The 16,266-nt window shown below is 55.7% G+C and overlaps 1 protein-coding gene across 1 annotated transcript in view; it reads right to left on the bottom strand.

Moving 5' to 3' along the window:
* NFIX (nuclear factor I X) overlaps positions 1 to 1,688 on the bottom strand; it is a 32,716-nt gene extending 31,028 nt beyond the window's left edge. The window contains exon 1 of the mRNA XM_025203838.1: positions 1,238 to 1,688. Coding sequence (XP_025059623.1) covers positions 1,238 to 1,267 — 30 coding nt within the window. The 5' untranslated portion in view covers positions 1,268 to 1,688. The remainder of the gene's footprint in view (positions 1 to 1,237) is intronic.
* Positions 1,689 to 16,266: the final 14,578 nt, after the last annotated feature.

The raw sequence follows: 16,266 nt of genomic DNA, 5'->3' as shown, positions 1-16,266 counted from the left end.
TGGCTGGGGGGGCCGGGGGGGCCAGGAGCAGGGAGCCTGTGCCGTGAAGAGCCTGAGAACAATTTGCCAAATCGACAAGTTTCTATCTAATGAATAAGCAAAGTCCGGCCGCGATGAATTTTTTATTGGGTGGCGGGTTTTTGGCACCGGGGAGCCCAGCGAAATCTCGCTAAATAAATAAATAGGCTCCTTTCCACTGCGCCCCCCCAAGCAACCGAAAAAAAAAAAAGGCAGTCCCACAAGGCTTCGGAAAAAGCAGCTGTTCTCTCGTTCGGTGGCTCCGAGGCCCGCGCTCACTCGCTCGCGCTCTCTCGCTCGCTCACTCTCTCCCCGTCTATTTATAAAAAAAGGACAGAAGAAGATTTCGTTCCAAAACCACCCCCCCCAACACACACACACACGCATGCACACACGCGCGCACACACGGTTCCGATTAAGCCGTCGGTACTTTTTTCTCGTCAATAGAGTTGCCGAATCCTAACCACCGCCCCCCCCCATCACCGCAGCACACAGAAAGCTACCGGGCCTCCAGGGACAGTGCGGCCCCAGCCTGTGCTGTCAGGGGGCCGTGGGATAGCCCCCCAAACCAGCCCTGCTAGCCTCCTGCCACAGAGGGGAATGTCAGCTCCTGCCCTTCCCCCTGGATCTGCTCTCACGGGCAGCACCACAATGGGTCAATACTGTCCCGAAGCCTGAGTCCCCGGCAATCCCTGTTGGCCTAAAAAAGCCCCCCACAAGATAATGCCCCCATAAATCCCACTACACAAAAGCGTCCAGGTTCAGGGCTCCCTGTGCACCAAGTCACCCCATTTCTTGCCCCCTGTATGGTCCTCTTTTCAGGGCGTGGCTGTGGGTTGTTCTACTGAGAGGAACTGGGGGGTCAGGAGAGGGGGAAAACACCCCCAAAGGCAGCAGGGCTGGGGACAGCAGGACACCGTGTGAGGAAGGAGGTAGGATAAAGGCTAAAGGGAGTGTTTAGCCAAGGAGGGAAGGAGGGAAGAAATGGGGAAAGGCGGAGGAGAGAAGATGGTTCTGGAAGTGAGGGACAGATGAAGGGGAGTGAAAGGGAATAGATGAGGAAGGAGGAAGCAAGCAGTACCAGGATTTGAGGAGCAGCCCTTAGCTTCCCCAGCAATGCCACAGAAGTGCACGGAAAGGGCCAGGCCATGAGCAAGCACGGCTGCCATCCCCCCCAATCCCTCGACCTGTCCACCCGCCTGTCCCACTAGACACTTACATGGCCCCCGTGGCTGTAGTATCGCAGCATCCTGGGGCCCAAGGCAGTGCGCCTAGAGCAGCCGGCCAGCCCAGCGGCAAGCTGAGCCGTGGCGCTCTCCTGGCGCCCGCAGCCAGGCCCACACCACACTGTCAGGCTCCCAGCTCCTGAGCCGGCTGCCAACGCCGCGCGCGTGTGGCTGGGAGGGAGGGAGGGCTGCGATGGGGGCGACGGCCTGCATTCCCCCCACCCCCCATCCCAAACCTACTGCCACCCGGTTGTGCTATGATAAAGCCGGCTGCGGCACTGTTTGCCTGCCAAGTCTCCCCCTTGCACACACGCACACGCAACACACATACACGGAGCTGCGGCATGTCAAGGTGCTCGCTGGGGCCTGGCTGTGCGGGTACCTGCGGCCACGGCCCGAACGAGGCGACACGCCCCTGCCAGGAGCCAGACAAAGGTGCACCGGCTGTTCCCAGCCCCCGCTTTGTTCGGGAAGTGAAAGGCAGTGTTATAAAATACCTGCCCCTGCCAACTCCCCTCCACCAGTGAGATTAAAAGGAGGCTGGGGGGGAGGGATAGACTGGTGCCACAGGGCACAAAAGCTTTGGAAAGTTAAAAAGAAAAAAGAAAGAGAGAAGGGGAGAGAGGGAAAGTGAAAGTGAAAGAGAGAGGGGGAAAGAAGTAGAGAGAGAAAAGGGGTTGCCCCCCAGAAGAAACTCTCCCCAGGGTTGGGCTGGGCCTTGCCACCAGCTGTCCAGGGAGGGCTGGGAGCCTCTCCCTGAGCTGGGGATCAGGGCAGGGGACACGGTCACAGCTGCTGGTGTTACAGCAAGACGAGCGAGCAGAGCGTCCTCAGCCGAGCCGGGAGCGTGAAAACAGCAGCCGGCGAGAGAACAGAAGGAGCAGAGAAGTGGCGGAGAAGGAGGGGGAAGAAAACCCCAGCGACCACAGGGGAAAAGAGAAGTTCCCAAGCTGGAGAGAAGAGGAAGGGAATGAGGACAAAAAGATGGAGGGAATGTGGGAAGGAAGAAGGGAGAGAAAAATGGAGGGAGAAGGGGGAAAGGAGAAGAAAGAAAGATGGAGGGAGGGTGGGCACGAGGAAAAGAAGGTTTCGCAGGGCGTTCCTCTCCTTTATTGTGCTCTCCCACCGCGCAGCCCAGGCACAGAGCCCTCGCTGGCGCCAGGAGACAGGGTGCTGCCCGGGCATGGGGCCCCAGTGCTGCCCACCCCAAGCTGGCCCACTTGGCATGCAAGCAAAGAAAGGAGGAGGGGGAAAAGCCCCCGGTGCCCTCAGCTGCACAGGCCCTGCACTGGAGAAGCCCTGATGGGCAACACAGAGTGTCTGCAGGGCTGGCCCAGAGCCACTCTTGTTAGCTGGGAAAACCAGAAAGTACCAGGGCAGGCGACAGTGGTGAATCCACCATGTTCAGCACCAGGACCGTGGTGGGCACGGGCCTCTGGGCCACAAGTGGGGCTGGGTGGCAGGGCCTGGCCAGACCCACCTGTCACCAGTGCTGGGGTGCTGGGACCAGCTGAAACTCAGGGGCATCTCGCTTTGTAGGGGGCATGAAGCCAAGGGGCTTGGCCTATAATTTAGCTCCTAGTAGGTGGGGTAGAGAGGTTCACCAGGGGGGTGCAACCTGGCCCCACAGAGGCAGATGCCCCCCAAGGAGGCAGGGGGCTGGACAGGGTGAGAGTGGGTGTTTCCCTGGTCCCAGGCCTTAGTGGCTGCAACAAATAAAACAGATCAGCGGGGAAGCTTCTCTCTGGGAAAGGAAGGATTGGGGAGGAGAGAAGACAGAGAAAAACGGGATGGCAGGGTAGGTCTAAAAGGAAGGAGGCAGCTAAACAACCTGAGAGTTGGAGAGAAAGGGGGATGCAATGGGACAGAAAGAGGAGGGATACAAAATAATTCAGATGGGGTGCAAAACGTCCTGGATTGTTTAGCCCAGCCCGGGAGCTTGGCCCAGCTCCCTTGGCTGTGCAGTGTGGGGTGACGCCCTGCTGCCCTGAGAAAGCCTTTACTTTTGGCAGGGGGGGGGGAGCACACCAGCTGGGCCCCACCCCCACCAGGGACTTGCCAGGATTTTAATAGCATGTTTTTAAGATGCCTCTTTCAGATCCCCCCACCCAAGGACCTGCTCTGAGCCCATGGGCTGGCTCCCAGCCTCTCACTCCCACCCCACTCCCCTCTGCTTCTCCCAGGTCTGGGAGATGGTTTATGAGTTTTAATAACTCCCAAGTCAAACTTTCCAAGTCTGCCCCCCTCTCCCCCAACACATGTGCATGTGTGCGCACACACACACACACACACTCACACTCTTTTCATTTTGGGTCTCTTTTGCGGCGGCCGCGTGTAAAGCTTTCCCGGGGTTGCCATAGAAACAGCCAGTGGCACCCTGGCTAACGAATCCCCCCAGGGAATGAACAGCGCATCGCCGCTGGCTCCAGGCCGGGTTGAGCAAGACCTGGGTCTCGGCGGCCTGTGGCTTGCACTTGCTGCTCCGGTCTGGGCCCGGCTGGAGGAGGAAACAGCAAGAGGTGGGGAAAAATCTTAGACCCAGAAAGTCAACAGCGAAATGCAGGAGGCCTTCTGGCAGACAACTGCAGGACCAGGAGCGTGGAAAGGGCATACCAACTTCTTTGCAAGAGGTTTTTTGGGGGGGGACAGGAGGAAGAAAAAAAGGCTCTGAGCCTGGAATAGTTCCTGCAAACTTTCTCCGCCACGCACACACTTTGCAGCCGCGGCCGCCCAACCACAACACACACTGTGAGCAAACCGCTCCCTGCCTACAGAAATCAGCCACCGGGCTCTGGTGTGGGGGTGGGGAGCGGTCTCCCAGGCTGCCGTAAGTCAAGTGTATTTCTCATGCTTCTTTTTTCTTAATGCTCAGCTTCCCCCTACCCCTCAAAACCTCCCTCAGAACGCTGGGCCCAATGCTGGCACTGAATTGAGGGTCCCTTGATGGTGAGAATCAATCAGGATGTACCGCTCCATCCTTGCTATATCCCCGTCCACGCGTGGCCCACACGGTGCTGGAGCTGTATCCCCTTCCAGCCCCACGCCAGCGCCTATACGTCAGTGAAATAATTATATCGGTCTGTTTTCTCTCTGCATTCTTTTGCTCTAACACAAAGTGTTTGCTTGGTAAGTTTTTTCCCTCTCTGACCTGCTTTGGGTCGCACAAGAGAAAACTGTGCAGCAGACTCAATGTCCTAACGAACTTGAGTTAATTAATGCTAAGAAAGAAAGAGGCTCCCCTCAGACACTTGAATCATGGTTCACTAGCCCTTTCAGTGGGCTATTTGCAAAAAAAAAGGGGGCTGCATTCAAATATTTTTTCGTGTGTGAGCAGAGAACACAAACAACGCCAAGAGCAGCAGAAGGGGAAAATCCGATAGCGACGGCGAAGCCCCTGCTTGCAGACACTTATGCGCAATAGGAAAGAAAAGGCCTTGATGTTCAGGGGATAGATCTATATATACATTTTTTCTCTTTTTTTTTTTTTCCTTTTGCTTCAGGACTGTTGGCAACAGCAAGCAACAACTAACAGAGGAGAGGCACGAGCTCGGCCGACATCCCCACCACGCCGGCCGGGCACGGCAACGATTCATACATAATTGAAGAAAATGTTTTTAACGCTTCAGTGTGGGGGGTGGGGGCTGTACCAGGGGGACCCGTCGGGAGCTCGGGACACAACAGCGGATGGGGGAAGAATTGCACCGGTGGCTCAGTAAGAGGCAGGGTCGGGGCAACGAGGGAGAACGGCTGTTGTGATGTCGGCTGGATCCTGACCCCGATGAAACTTTCCGAAACCAAACTCCTGCCAGGAGGATGACATTGGGTCTGTTCTCAGGAGAGAACTAGGGAGGCGCGTCTAGGTCAGGAAGGACGGCGGGGGAAGCAAAAACCAGCCCTATGGTGCATGCTGATAGGAACGTCATGGCTACAGCCTCACCCCATTTTGAAACAGACAGTGAGACGGTGAACCCAGGGAGTCATCCCTGAGACAATTGCCCCAAGATAGTCCCCCCACCGGTCCCCTCGTTACTGCCCCTATTGCAACCCAGAATCTGTTTTATAATGTTCTGTAGCTGCTGTGAAAAAGTGGGATGCTCATAAACCCAGCCCCCCACTGGCTCTCAATCCCCCATCGGCCCCGTGAACACCATGCCAAGTTCCCTGCCTCCTGTTGGAAGTATAGGGCTGTGTCGACCAGGGCCCTACACAGAGTTCGGAGGATAATGGATTTTGCTGGCACAGTTTGATTAAAACACATTTAGGCTTTCAAGGGGCCTGGAAAGCCCCGCTCGGATGGCAAGTGAGCCTCATCTCCCGCTTCAAGTTAATTAACGAGCATAAAGTGCTCGGAGGATGTAAAGCGCTATATAAATATTATCATTGTTATTATATGATTAGGGGCTCCTTTTGTGCTCGTTGCAAAACCACTCCGGAGGCTGGTGCAATGAGTTCTGGGTGCACCAGGGCTCAGGAGGGAAGGCAAGACTGAGGAAGCAGGGAGGATGGCAGCCCAGTGTGGAGGGGATGAATCAGCCGTAGGCGCAGAAAGTCAGGAGCTATGGCCTGGGACGAAGGGATGCCTCGGCAATGGTATGGCAGGGCTGCAGGCTGGGATGGAGGGACGTGTATATGTGTGTACACACATCAGATGAGGGAAGTGTGTGTGTATATATAAGTATATACACATGTATATATACACACACACACACACACACACAAGGCATGTGGGTATATATAGACCCATATACATGTGTGTATAAGAGTATACATATGTGTATATGTATGTGTATCTATAAGTATACACACGTGCATGTATACATATACACGTATATGTGCATGCATATGAGCGTGTGTAGATATATGTACATACACGTGTGTATATACATACACATGTATATGATGCATGTGTATACACACACATGCACACCCTGGAGCCAGGGCTGAGGGCTCTGTATGTCAGAGCAAGACTCCCCGGCCAACTTACAACGGATGGGGAAGAAAAACAGCTACCATGGCTCTGGTCAGCCCCCCCACCCTTTGTTCCTATGAGCCCTTAAATTCACTCCTCGTTTTAAGACAGGAGGGAAGCCGAAATAATGGAAGCAGTGAAGGCAAAATACCTCCCACGACAGCTCTGCCTCAAGCTGGAAAGAAGGTTTCACTCCTGTAAAAGCCCAGGCAAGGGATCCTTGGCAGGCACAAAATCCACCACAGCCGGGAGAGAAACCCCCAAAACTACAGGAATTTAATTAAACGTGAAGCGGCTAAGAAAAATAAAAGGAGAAAGCCAATCCCTCCATGTGAAGAGGAGCTGGGCCCGAGAGCTGCCAGTGAGGTTGGGGCCCACACCTTTGTTGGGAGCTTTTTTGGAAACACAATATTGTTCCGTGGCTGCTTTTTTTTCTGCACAGAGTAAAAAAAAATCCTCTGCACAGCCACTACCTGCACATTGGCCAACCTAGGGTGGCAGCTCGAGGCCTCCAAAGAAACCCAACACATTTGCACCAGCTCCATTTCCCTTCCAGGCACTGGTAAACTTACCATTGGAGCTGCTTTTATTGCCCCTTCTTCCCTCCCCCCCAAAATAACCTGTCCAAAGAAAATCTTCCAGCTCCCTCTGAAGTGGGTGAAAATGTTCCCTGAGGAATTTAGCCATAAAAAAGGGAGAAATTTAAAGATGTTATTGGAGTTTCTTTGATAGAAAATCAGAGCTGTTTTATATGCATATAAATGCGTATGCACGTGTATGTTTATATGCGTGTGTGTATATACGCATACACAGAAACATGTGTATGAATATATGTACATACACACGTATGTATGTGTGTATACTTATATATAACATATATGTGTGTATGTATATATATACACATACATACACACACACACACCCCTTTTAAAAATAGGGGTGTTTTTTAACCAGTAAATCATTTTAAAAACAGCTCCCTTTTTCCCAGGGAAGAGAGCAGTACTATTGGCCACAAAGTATGACCGGACCCTATCTGACCCAAAGCATTGAACAGAATGAAGTCTTTGGCATCCATTCTATTTATTTCTGTCTTGTCTTATCCATCCTACCCCCCACCACTCCAACCAGTGTCCCCAACCTAGCAAAGCCTCAGCTGTGGAAAGAGCAGAAATTGCCTGCCTGTGATTTGCCTCTGTGCATAAGCAATGACGATGGATGCACTGCGCCTGCTCCCTGATAACCACCCATGACAGCAGCAACTCCAGAGGAAAAGTGTGTTGCAACCTGCCCCTTTGCTGAGCTGCATTAGAGGGGATGGATGCAGGGCTCCCAGAAGGCAGGCACCTGCCACGCCAGGTCTGCAGCCTCCGGAGATGAGGTGGAGGAGGAGGGTCTCCCGCAGTTTCGACACCCCTCGAAAAATCAATGCAGCACAGGGAATGGAGCCCAGGCCCTGGCCCACAGCCCTGACGGACCTCAGGCCTTTGCTTTTTAATATTCCACCAGCATAGCCTTAAGGGAGAAAAAAGTCTAGGGCTGTTTGCAGAAAATGTGATGGCCCGACCCATGCATCAGCTCTGCTCACGTCGGAGCCCTGTCTCCAGCCTCCAGGGCAGACACCAGGAGGAAGGAGGGAAATGAGAACGGCTTGGAAAGCCAGCATGAGGAAGATGGCTAGATCCACTCCGCACATGAGGCTGCTTTCAAAAGGAGGGGAAGAGGGGGAAAAAGTTCCTCGCTGGAGGAAGCAGAAGTTCTTGACGGCAGAGGAGACAATGCAAGTGCCACCAGAACGAGCAGGGCAATTTATCCCTCACCTTCTAATTATCCCTACTGAGAACGCTTCTTATATAAAAAAAAATCTATTCTAGCACTTACAAAAAAGCTAGTTCCCCCCCTCCTTCCCGCACTCATCAGAGGCTTTCAAACAGCAGCGGAGCCCAGGCATTTGCTCCAAGGGGAGGGGATCTTGCGCTTTCAAACTGAAAGCATGTTGCCGTGAAAAAGGAGCTATAAATTCTCCGCAAGGCCGGAGGCTGGGAACGTGCGTGGCCAGTGCTGTCCATATGGGAACAAAGCGGCTGGCCCGTGTGGGAGCAAATGCCCTACACAAGCCTGGCGCCCACCTGGGCCAACTCCCCAGGGTTTCCAGGCCCTGCACCCTCAGCATTCACTTCTAAACAGATTGGGCTTCAGTTCAGGGCTGACTGGCGACAGCCCCCTTGAAGCTGCTGCAGCTTCCCAGACAGGTATTGCTCTGATTTTTACAGACAGAAGTGTTTTACAGGCCATACAAGTGTTTTCTACGGCCTCATTCTCACCTGCTGGCCCTGACCATCACAAGGAAAAGAACTGAATAAACTACAAACCGTTTGCTTTCATTTAAATCATTGAGAAATGGGACTGGAAGGGACCTTCAAAAGTCACATCTAGTCTACCCCCTGCCTGAGGAAGGATCACCCCCATCCAAACTATCCCAAACAAATCCATTGTCCAAACTCTTAGCAAAACTACTATCTACCCTGACACAGCACCAGGCATCACACTCAAGCCTGCCACAGGGCATGGTAGCCAATTTGCAAAAAACACCCCCTATTCTCCCTCCTCTAAAAAAATCAGCCATAGTGTCCAGGCTGGATCTCCTGGGTGAGGGCCTGGAAAGGGTTAATAATGTGTTGTGCGATGTCACGTGTGCTGTGGGCCAAGGGCGCCTGCCACAGGTAACTGCAATGCCCTGACATGTAGCTGCAGGCAATGGCTGTGCTGGTCCATTGCCTTTGCCTTGACACACCTGAACCTTTTAGGTGCCCCAGGAATGAGAATCTCAAGAGGGGCAGAGGTGGCAAAACATGGTGTCTGGCCTCAACAGTGGGCTTCATTTCGCACTAGAGAGCAGGCCTGTGCTGTTCCCTGAGGGAACCTAGCTCTGCTGAGGGTCATGGGTGTAAGACAGGGACAGGAGCATTCATGGAAGACCCACGGGAGGGGAATCAGGTAGCATGACACCCTGTTAACAGCCCCTGGGCTTCAGCACCTTTTGAGAAGCTGGAGGGGAGGAATGGGCTTCAGGGGCTCTGGCTCCAGCCTCCATTTGCCTACAGGATCTGGAGAACCTATCAATCCTACCCCCAGCTGGCTCCAAGGACAGGCACAAGAGGCTGAGGGGAGTGATATCAGCTTCAGGCCCAGTCCTGTCCAATATCTTTTCCCCACCGCTGGTCCAACAGCAGGGACGATGAACACAGGGGCTGCTCACTCCTGGCCCCTGAGGCTAAGGGAAGTAGCAAGAATAGCCTAGGCTACATAGAGAGAGGGCAATGCCCCCATGCTCCCTGCTCTTGCCCTGACCCTGTTTTGACTGCATTCAGTGGTGCAACCCCTCTACCTACACAAGCCGAGGTGCTCCTGAGGAGCTTCCTATGTCAGGGTCCATAATGCTTTGTCTGGGCCTCACAAACGGCCCAATTGAATCCACCGGGGACAACTCAGCTGCTCTGTTCACATTTGCCTCCGAGGGGGGAGGGCAGGAATCAGCCCTGCTCCAATGCCTCCCTCCAACATGTGAGGTTCCCAGGAGCAGCAGCACCCAGAGGAAATCTGTGGATCTGCCATGGGCTCTGCATAATGGCCTCTAGACTCCCCCAGGTCCCTGTCCCCATCAGTGTCCCCACATGTGACCCCAGGGCCCCTGGCCTGGCAGACTCCTCTCAGATCCAGCCTGGGCAGCTGAAAGGGAAGAAGAAAGAAACCCAATTCAGCCCTACTAGAGACAAGTGACTCTCCTTCCCTCTAATCCCCGCTTCTTCCCTCACAAGGGCACAATGGAGCTCCTCCATACCCGGCAAGAGTGTGGGGAAACCAGCCTTCCCCGACCCTGGCCCTGGCCTTGGCCCCGTACAGCACAGCCTGAGATTGCAGCACACAGACAAGCCTTGGAATGGGGCTGTGAGGGGCTTCGGCAGGAGGGGGTGGGGTGTGAAAGCCTTTGGGAACATTTTCAGATTTGGTTTCATGCACGGCCTTTGTGCCTAAAGAACAAGAGAGAAGTGGGGGGAGAGAGAATTTAAAAACAGACAGAGAGGAAAGAAGGGAGCCAGACACCCCCCCTCCACCCCCAGTCAAGTCAAGTGGGGCCAGGATGGGTATAAAACTGGCACCAAAGAAGGTCAAGGCTCTGAAGGATGCCTGTCAAATGAAACTCATGGAGGATGAGCCGCAGGACATGAAGCAACCCAAACCCTCCTCTACCTCTTGCCCAGTCTCCGGGCAGAGGGTGGAGGGTGCCAGGGCTGGCAGAGGCAGCTGCCTGGCATGAGGCTCCCCAGGCTGGGCCACGTGTCTGGACCTTGGGGAAAATGGGGGACAGCCGGGGCGCAGGGCATCTTGGGAAGCCCGAAGGCAGCCACCACAGCCTGGCTCCAGCCAAGCCTTTGTTTAAATCTTGGCGTCCATGCGGGAGGCGTACCCAGGGTCTCATGCATGGGGAGCCACAGGACACGGGCATGTTTTCCTCCCTGCTGGCACACTCACGTGCACATGCATGCACATGCAACTAACACACAGACACACACGGTTCTGGGGGGCTCCATCCTGTCCCGGGGGGGAGGGGGGCAGGAGAACCACATGGCAGGAAGGTGTGGGCTGGCAAGAAAACAAGAGTGGGATGAGTCCAAAGCAGGCACTGGTGCGTTGCGGCCGCCAAGGCCTGGAGCGAGATGAATTGGTCCTAATCTTCCCCAGGGCCTCATTAAGCTGAGTGGATTCTGCTGTCAGGCAGGAGGGGAGCCCTTGTTAGGGGGCAACTGGAAAACGGGGGGGCACTTTAGGGAGGGACTCACAGCTCCCCTGTCCCCCCTCCCCGCCATGGCTGCTAAGGTCTTAACCAGCCCCTGCTCCAGCCTGATAGAAGATGGAATTGAAGACATGGTGTCTGCCCCATGTCTCCCCCCTCATACCACCTCACCACTGCCACAGGGGGAGCCTCACACTAATGCGCACTGGGAAGTCCCAACAATGAGGAGAATAATTACCATTCACTGCACCCCGCAGCCCAGACCCCCAAGAGCTCCTCGTCCCAGGTAAAAGCCAGGGCTGCAGCAGAGACCCTTGTTCCCCCCTGCCACAGCGTACACACATGTGTGCACACACCTGAGCCAATGCCCACAGCAGCTTGCAAGGCAGCACATCAAGCTGGCGTGGCCAGTGCTGCAGGATCCAGGGAGGCGCGAACTGCCCTGTCCCCCAACTACCATCTAACCCCTTTCCCCAGGGCTACCCCGAGCAGAGTCCACTGAGCTGATTGTTTTCCCTTGGCAGTGACCTCAAACCCGACATGGGAGAGCAGGACAGGCTGGCTGGAGGGGAAGGAAACATCCGCTCAGAGCTTCATGCCTGCGAAGAGGATGCTGCTGCTTCCTCTGGCGGGGAAATAGGGACGGAGGTCAGGTAGGGCCGGGAGGAAAGCAGGGCTGCAGGCTGGCCCAGGCTGGGAAGGCAAGTCCACAGCTTCCTGTCCTGCTCACCTGGCCCCAGGCCACTACCTCCGGGATTCAGGGCCCAGTCCAGCCCCCAACCCCCAGCACGAAGGGCAAAGGCAGGAGCCATACTCCAGCCACAGTGAAATGGACAGCTCTGGACGAGCTGGCACTGAGCTCAGGGCACTATAGCATCTTGGGTCCAGGTCCAGAGCAGGCCCTGGCTGTGAGGTCTGTGCTTTACAGGGGCTGGCATTGGAGCTGGCTTGGGTATCTATCCCTGACCTAGTGCTGGGGCCAGGGTTCTTCTCCAGGGCCAGGACCCTGCCCCTGCAGCTTCCCCTGCCCGCACAACATGGGATCTCTGGGACATGGGTGGGGGAGCCCTGATGGGCCCAACAGAAGCCTCACCTGGGGATCCCGGTAGAATAGACAGCTGTTCCCATGTCAGCTGGAGTGGGAGGGACACACATGCCAGCCAGGGCCAAAGCCTCACACTGCTGAACTCCTGAGCCTAGCAAGCATGCGGGTCAATGAACAGTGGATGGACAGAAGGACAGACAGCTTTCCTGCTCCCTCCATGGGGGCACAGTCACTACGGCTGCGCACAGAGCTGTGAGGCAGGGGCTGGGGACCGGCGCTGGCTGGGGTCCCCGCTCCCCAGGAGCCACGATCAAATATTCATTGCTGGTCACCCAACACCAAGTGTCTCCATCCTCATGTCCAGCCATCCCAGAGCCACACTGTTGTCTCTGCGTGCCTCCCTGCACCTACCGGCTGGGGTGGAGGGGCATGGGGAGGAAAGAGCAGAGCCCCCACGGCTCATCCCCCACAAACCTGCTGCCCCAAATCCCAGCCATGCTCAGGCTGTGACACCTGCATGCCCCTGGTCTCGGCCCCACAGCCCCTAACGCTCATGCTTCTCTGCCACCAGGGAAGCTACAAACACTGCCAAACACAGGAAGCTACTCTGCTGCCCGGAAGCCTGTGGGCATCTGCTGTGGGGAGAACAGGGCCTGGCATGTCACAGAGTCACCAGGGCACCAAAGGAGCCCAGGCATGTTTTACCAGGAGCAAAATGACCTGTTGACAGCCACAGAGCACAGGAGGAAGGGAACCCAGGTGTCTGGGACTCACCTCTAGCAGCTTCCTACCCGTCATTCCCTGCTGCCTCTACATGCAGGGGGCAGAGGCTGAGCAAGACCCTCCTGGCTCCTGGATTCCTTCAGTCTTACACCAGGGCCCAGGCTGAGCTTGGATGTCCTCCCCACCCGCAGTCCTGGGATGCCTGGGGCCTGTGGGGAGGGCCAAGGGTATGGGGGAGGGGTCCGGGGAGCTTATGCTTTGAATTCAGAGAGATGCCGAGATAGAAGCCTCGAGCCCCAGCACCACAAAGAACAAGTTTCCACAGGGCAGGCCTGGGCCGCAGCCAGAACGTCCTCAAGTAACATCAGATGCCGCTCTGCAAACTTTGTTTTGCTCAGGAGCAAAAAACCAAGAAAAGAGCTGGAGAATGAATGAACGGTGGGACAGGGCCCCGGCTGACACGCAACATGAATGCACACGCCCACGCATGCACAGCAGCCCCTGCTACTGGCACACAGAGTCTGAGTGCAACCACAGCACATGCAAGGGTGAGAATAAGTGTGACCTAAGGCAAGGGAAAGTGTGGCCATGCTCAGCAGTGTATGAAGACAGCTTGTGTGTGATTGTGGACACATGTGTGCATAGTGGAAGAACATGCCTGAGCAGGTGCAAGACCCCACCTGGCTGCATGCAACTGTGTGCATGTATGAGAACACACATGTGCAAAAGCAAGCATTTGTACACATATGTGCAAAAGCCAGCATGTCTTGTGCACAAGTAGGTGCCTGCGGGGAAGCATGTGACTGCCCAGGCAGATACACATGTGTGTGCATGCCCTGGAGGGTGAATGAATGGGAATGCTTGCATGCACCAGCACAAGCAAGCGTGTGCCAACCGCACACCTGTGTGCATGAGGGGGCATGTGTGTACCTGTGCAGGCCAGACCCTCCCCCAGCACCTTCCCCCGCACCTCCAAGCTACACATAATCCCTTCTCTGGCTGGGCCCCACCTGGGCTTTGCTCACAGTTGCACATGGTCCACGCAGCTCCTCAAGCACACACCAGCCACAGCCCAGGCACCCCTGTGACCCCCAGTTTCCCTTGCTGCAACCACTACTGCCTCCTCCCCTCCCAATACCGGGGATACAACCCAGGAGTCCCAGGCTCCAGCCTCCCTCCCTTGTCATGCTCTAATGTTCCGGTCCCCAGGTGGGCCCAGACCCACCATCACAGCCCTCCCTCCAGCCGCTGGGTCTCAGGAAGGATCCTAGACCCTGTGGGAAGGGGCTGCTTCAATGGAGCCTGGCTTATCTGGCAGCTCCAGTCTCCCAGCACTTCCCACTGCCTGTCACTGCCCAGCCAGGGGACAGACGTTGCCCCAGAATGGGAGAGATGCCTCCCGTGTGCTCAGGGCATGGGGCGAAGCTGTCTGGTCCACCTGCAGGAGGTGCTGGATCCAGGCCAGAAGCTCAGCTCAGCCTCAGCCCAGCCTGCCCAGAGCCAGAGCTGCTGGGGCCCTGGCCGGGCTGGCGCTGGGAGTGTGTCTCCCATCCATAAAGGGATTTTAGAAAGAAAACGCAGACATTTCACCTCAGAAACTTGGTCTTTTCTCAGTGAACCTTAAACAAAATAAATAAGCAAAACCCTGAACCCTCAAAAGAAAGCGAGAGGGAGGGAGGGAGGGGAGGGAGGAGGCGGGAAGGAGGAAATCAGGCTGTGAGCCACAAACCAGGCCAGGGGTGCCAACAGGCCCATAAAAAATCTGGAATGGGGACAATTTATATAAGAAGAAAGGCGGGGGGGGAGCGACCGGCCATTTCAGGAACCAATGGCAAATCACTGCTGCATCGTTCTGGGGGCGGGTCTCACACACACACGCATGTAGGCACACACACACATGCAAACTGACATGCACAGACACAAGCACAGACACACAGGCACATGCACACAGACATGTATACATGCACAAATATGCACAGACACATGCAGACATGCACAGACACATGCCCGCAGGCATGTGTGCACATGCACATAAACACATGCACACACTTACACAGGCAGGCAGCTACAGGCACACACAGGAACGTATACACGTGCATAAACACATGCAGGCACACACACAGACACATATACACATGCACACACAGGATCACAGAACCATAGAAAATTAGGGCTGGAAGAGACTTCAGGAGGGCATTGCATCCAACCGCCTACTGATACCAGTACCATCCCCAACTATCACATTCTAGCCAAAGCTTTGTCTACCCAGGTCTTAAAAACCTCAAAGGCTGGAGACTCTACAGCCCTCTGGCTGCTCCAGTGCTTCCGTTCCCTCCTCGGGAGAAAGTTTTCCCCTGATATCTAACCTAAGCTTCCTCTGCTGCAACTTGAGCCCATTCCTCCTCCTTGTTCTGTTACCTGCCACCGCTGGGAACAGACATGAATGGCTCTCTCCACTCCAGTGCCATATGGGGGCCAGGGCCCAGACTGGGAGACGCATCTGGGAGCCCCTGAGCCAGGCGGACACAAACACTGGCAATGGGGCTGCTGCCCACAGGAGACAGCAGCTCTGCTCTATGTCCCAGGCACTGTATCAGTGCCCTCTATGTCCCTGTGCCTCAGTTTACCCCTGTGGAACAGGGCTCTGAGGTCAATAGAGGGTGAGAGTGCAAGATTACTATGATGTTAATCAGGATTATCTCACACCCACACACATGCCACCAGCCTTGCTGGCTCAGGACAACCCCAGGGAAACTGAGGTAGGGGTGCCCCCCCCCGGTGTAGCCATGATCAAGTCCACGCAGAGAGGCAGCTGGGAAGGGGCTCGGCTCGTCTCCTGCCGGCCCAGGCAGCTGCGGGTGGCCAGGGCTCAAAGGATCCTGTTGTTTGCTAGGGACAATGGGGCCAGTGCTGTGCCCGCCCGTCTGCCTGCCCCCTGCACCCTCAAAGCCACCATCCGAGCGAGGCCTAGCTGTGTCCTCAGAGGACCCCCTGCTCTTTAGCAGGCGGCTTATTAGCAGCCCTGGCCCTCCTGCCACAGCTGGCGTCCTGGGTTGAGGCATGGTGGGATTTCTCTGCCCTGTGGAGCCGGGAGGGTTCCCCACTACCTGGCCACCAAATGCCCAGGAATTCATGTGTAGAGCTCATTTATGAATGGGCTTAACAGACGCAAATGAAGGTCGCCTCCCACTGTGGAGAGAGAGCAGCATCATGCCCATGGTGGGGCCGGGGCTGGGAGTGCAACTCAGGAGTCCTGGCTCTCAGCAACCAGTCCCCACCCAAAGCAAGCAAGTGAACCCAGGATTCCTGGCTCCCAGGCCTCCCCTCCTGCAAACTCTAACTTGGCTCTCCCATAGGCTGAGAACCCAGGAGTCCAGGAGCCCAGACCTGTGATGGCACCCCCGTGACTTTCATGCTGCCCAGAGCCAACAGCCGGAATGGGAAGTCAGCCACAGCCCAGGCCACAGCGCTGCGAGAACCCAGGCATTCCGCT

This window comes from Alligator sinensis, unplaced genomic scaffold, assembly GCF_000455745.1.
Source record: "Alligator sinensis unplaced genomic scaffold, ASM45574v1 scaffold707_1, whole genome shotgun sequence".
In the NCBI taxonomy this organism is placed as follows: Eukaryota; Metazoa; Chordata; order Crocodylia; family Alligatoridae; genus Alligator; species Alligator sinensis.
The sequence above is the reverse complement of the archived record's forward strand: the minus strand, read 5'-3'. Positions and strand labels throughout refer to the sequence as shown.